At 38.3% G+C, this 4,627-nt stretch overlaps 1 protein-coding gene across 6 annotated transcripts in view; it reads left to right on the plus strand.

The window, feature by feature from the left end:
- MBNL2 (muscleblind like splicing regulator 2) overlaps window positions 1-4,483 on the plus strand; it is a 131,200-nt gene extending 126,717 nt beyond the window's left edge. For all 6 annotated transcript variants that reach the window (XM_080375015.1, XM_080375017.1, XM_080375016.1 and 3 more), the window contains one exon: window positions 1,534-4,483. In XM_080375015.1, coding sequence (XP_080231141.1) covers window positions 1,534-1,548 — 15 coding nt within the window. In that variant the 3' untranslated portion in view covers window positions 1,549-4,483. The remainder of the gene's footprint in view (window positions 1-1,533) is intronic.
- The last annotated feature ends 144 nt before the right edge of the window (window positions 4,484-4,627 follow it).

Raw genomic sequence — 4,627 nt, forward strand, 5'->3', positions numbered from 1 at the left:
GCGGGGCTTTATTATTTCAGCAAAGGTATTTCTTTGTTATTTCAGTAGGAAACAGAAGACAGGCGATAAGCTAACAAACTCACAATGGGTGGAAGTTCATTAAAAATATATGTCCTTGTTGTATGTATGATGTATTTAGATGTTAAGCCCTTTGGAGCAGCAGGTGTTTGTACAGTGCCATTACAATGGGGCCTCGCGTGTCACCAGATTTTCAGTGCTGATGGTAATCAGCGATGACATTTTGGCACTCTGGCAAGTGAGGGGGGGTCCGGGAGCTAGTAGCTGTGTACAGAAAGTGAGGTGGTTACAGCTGTGAGGTGGACGGGCAGGGGACTTAGGACAAGCACCTTCCACACAGAGGCAAGCGTGTTTCTTTTTTGCAGTCTGTATGTCAGAGGTAGTATGTTGCTGAAGTTATTTTCAAAACACTTCCCCCCCCCCCTTTTTAAAATAAATACTGCATTAAGCTTTGTAGCTTTGTAACACACAAGTAGGTCAAAATGCTGTCATGATTGTCTTGCATACCACCTACAAATACAGCTTAAAAATATGTCGAGTGCCAAATCAAACGGAAAGAGCAGGTGATGCACTCTTAATTCCTTGACTTGTGCTTAAGTCCAGAGCACAGATTGGCAATGGTGGGATAAAACATCACACCCCTGGCTTTTGACATCACTTTCACCAACAGCTGTTTCAGGCAGGCGATGGAAACCCAGACCATTTTCCAATACTGTGAGCAGGCTGAGTCTGTTGCTGGGCACGTTGTGCGTTTAACCTTCGCAGTACTGGAAGTGCAAGAGTTTGCATCTGTAAAACGGTTGCTGTGCCTTCAGTTTAGAGACACGGTAGAGGTAAAGCAGCGAGGTTAGTGACTAGCTAGGTGCACAGAGGTACCGTTACGATCATCCCCCTGGATCCCCCCAACATAAGGAAGCATGAAAAAAGCCTCTCGAGTTTGCTGACCTGCAGATAATACTTTCAGGAAATGAGCAGCTGCCAAAAGTGCATTGAAAAGACACTTCAGCACTTTAGCTAAAGTTTAGCTTCTTGAAAACACCCGGCCCTTTTGATACACCTTTTTGCTCGTTAGTGCCAAGGGCCCTGCCTCCACCGTTTCCCCTTGTCATTCCTGACTTGGTGGGAGCAGGGAGCTGGAGAATCGCACCGGGCACCGATGCACTTCCGAGCTTCCTGGGGAGGCGCAGGGCTGCTTCCCACTCCGCTGACCGCCGGGACGCGAGGGTGCACACCCGCCTGCGGCCGGGCCCGCCCTTTGCGGCTTCGGCACCATCTCCAGTATTTTGACCCTTGAAACGCCCCCTCTGCACGTTCTCGCGCACGGGGGGATGTGTGCGCGGCAGGAAGACGACCAGGTTTGTGAAGCGCAAACGCCTCCCGGGCAGCGTGAGGATATGGGATGCTGTCCCGTGCGAGCTGCCCCCGAGCTTAGTTAGTCCAGCACCGGCCATCTGGGCCAACTGCTTCTCCCCACGTCACCTAAAAGCGCGATCACGCTTTCCTTTCTCTTAACAGATAATCCTGAAATAGCCGGCAGGAGCGGAACGGAGTGTCACGAAGCCTCCCTGCGGACGGCCAAGCACGGCTACTGTACATACTACCCCATCTCCTCCTCTCTAGAGTTGCCACAAACTGCATGCTAAGTCAAGAATTTGTTCTTACGGACAAATCACAAACTCAAAAAAGCTAGTGCTGCTATGTCATATATGAATATTAAATATGGTATGCTTACTATACTCCAACCTAAAATAGTTAACTACCTGATACCAGCTGTGATGTTTCAAGACATAAAGGGTAACATTTAGTTTTAAAGATTTTCTAAGCATAGTTTAATTCTTGCGAATACTGTCTTTTCTCCATAATGATACCTAACGGAAATGGTCCAGTTAAGTTAGTCTCGTGAGATTCAGCGTTCATGAATCTTCCGAGCTGAGCAATAATTGAGTTGTATTGGCTAAAAACTTACCCCACTTGCAAGTTTAATTTTCACCCGAACTACGATTGGGGTTTTTTCTTCTCGGTTAAAAAATGATAATCTTGGTTTTGCCTCCCTAGTGAGTTGATTCCAAGACAGAGGAAGTGAAACGCAGCCCAGTGTCCTGCACATCACCCTGCCAGTCTGAGTATTTTTAGCCAGAAATCCAAAGTAAAGCACAAATTCTTTAGATGCACATGGTTGGTGTTTGGCTTGTATGGAGAAGTTGCATTTGAATCATAGCAGAATAGCAGAAGAAAATTAAAAAATTTTGCACAGTATGACCTTCATACCCCTTTCAATCCCCAAAAGAACAAAGTCTTGAGAATATTATTTTACGAGTATATTTATAATGTTTTTAAAAGAGACTTTGCAGAAGTGCCTAAATTTTGTCACATCAGACTTGATGAAAGTGAGCCTGATGCCAACAGTCAAATCTCACCAGAGCGAATAATCTTTCAAACTCATAATCAGGTTACCAAAAAGATCCAAGCTGTTAAGAAGTAACTTCTAGAAGTGTAAAATCAAACAGCAAAATGACAAAAAGACCAAACTAGCAAAAGAAAAGGCAAAAAAGAAGGCTGTAGATGAAGAGATTTGTATGATACTCTAATTTAATTAAAATTCAGTAGAGTCACCGAAACTTTGTAGGTGACTTTAATCTAGACTATTAACTGAACACTTAAGAATGTAGAATGAGATTCAGTTTAATAAATCATTACTGTATTTGCATTTTTTAATTGGATTATAAGATTGTAACCAGATTAGAGTGGAGAAAAAAAATAGTTCCTTTAATTGTTTTTCTTTAAAAACATATTTTATGTCACAAAAGTATGAAGATATCTTTAATACAATTATATACATGTTATATATACATACATACATATATATGGATGAAGCAGATTTTAATGTTGTTTACTTTTTTAAATACTTTGTTGATTTACAAGGTGATTATATATGTATAATTAAAATTTCATTTGTTTGATTTGAGATTTGTTTCAAGCACTATTGTACCAAATATTTCATATTTCACATTTTATATGTTGCACATGTATCACATAAATTACATAGTTTTTAAATTATTGTTTAAAAAAACAAGACAGCTGTTATAAGTGGATATTATGTATAATTGTTTGCAGCATAAGTTTTCTATGTGGACATTATTAGTGATTGCAGTATTTTAACTTAACCTCTTCAGATTGATTGTAAACTATTTTAAACTTTGGCAGCACTGCCTATTCTGAACGACTGAAGGCACTAATCATATAATTATTTGTCTAGGAAATTATTTTCCGGGCTAAATCTTGTTTGTCCAATGTCTAATTACTATCTATTTATATATAAAGCTGGAGATTTGATCATCCGAAAGAAAAAAAAAAATAATCACAATTCGATTGTAAAATTAACATAGTGCTTGTAACGTTGCGTTAGTTTTAATTTGTGGAAAAATAATGTATCTTAACTTGTTACTTTAGCAGTTAAGGTATCACCATTATATACTATTAAAACACTAATATTTGTAGACTTTCTCAGTCATTATAACTAGGTAGTTGACACTGCAACTTGCCTATATCTGTCAAAGTTGTTTTTATTTTTTTATAATAGTTAATTTAGGCATTTGGGTAGCTTATTGTATAATACTAAATGGTAAATTATCCATGTTGTTTAAATATTTTATGTAGATAAGTCTTCAAGACATTGTTTTGTGTGAACTTTTTATGTTTCAAAATAACTGTTATTCTATGTTTTTTACAATTAATCCAATTCTACTATTTTTTGCCCATGGATGACGAAGCTTCAGATACATCAGGTCTTTCATCCAGATAAACTGACAGACAAAAAGAGAAAATGTATTTTTAATAAGAGATCCACTTTCCGACTTTATGACTTTGTAATATTCCTGAAAACTGTACAAGTACAAACCTATGCGAACAGTAAGGAGGCAATTACAGAGATGTGCAAATACGTGTACAACAGATTCTGCATTTTATTTATTTATAAAGTAATTTTATAGACTATTTCAAAATTTGGGAAGATCTAAAACTATTTTTCTGTATAAATATTATTTGCCAAAACTTTGTTTATATTTAAAAAAAAAGTCTAATGAAAATGATTAAATGCTTTGTTTAATTAAAAAAGAAAAACAACAAATAAAACCCCCTAAGAGAACCATGAGATGGGCCAACACAGAGACAGTGAATACTGTAGCTGAGACACAGTCTCGAGTGACTTGAGATGTCTCAGTGCTTGTTTTCTTCAAAGGATACAGCACCTCACCAAAATACCTTTTTGTTTGCCTCTCTCATCCAGCATAATTGACGACGCGTACGATGAATATTTCAGTAACAGTTAAAAGAAACCCCTCCGTTCACTCTTTTTCAGCATATAACTACTAGTGGTCTGTTAAATAGCCATTCTATTTCTGTTGTGACGTTAAATTCATTCACCCAATGTACAACCACTGAAATAAAAAGAAGCATTTTAAAATGAGAGTGGGGTCCGGGCAGTCCTTTCTTGTGGTGCGGCTCTGGGAAGACGGGCCTGGGGTAACAAAAACGGTCAAAAGAAAGCGGAGGAGTCTTTAAAAAGAATGCAGTTTTTATTTTGTTTTATTAAATTTACTTTTTTTTGCCC

The sequence above is a fragment of the Falco punctatus genome (genome assembly GCF_963210335.1).
Source record: "Falco punctatus genome assembly, chromosome: 2".
NCBI lineage: Eukaryota > Metazoa > Chordata > Aves > Falconiformes > Falconidae > Falco > Falco punctatus.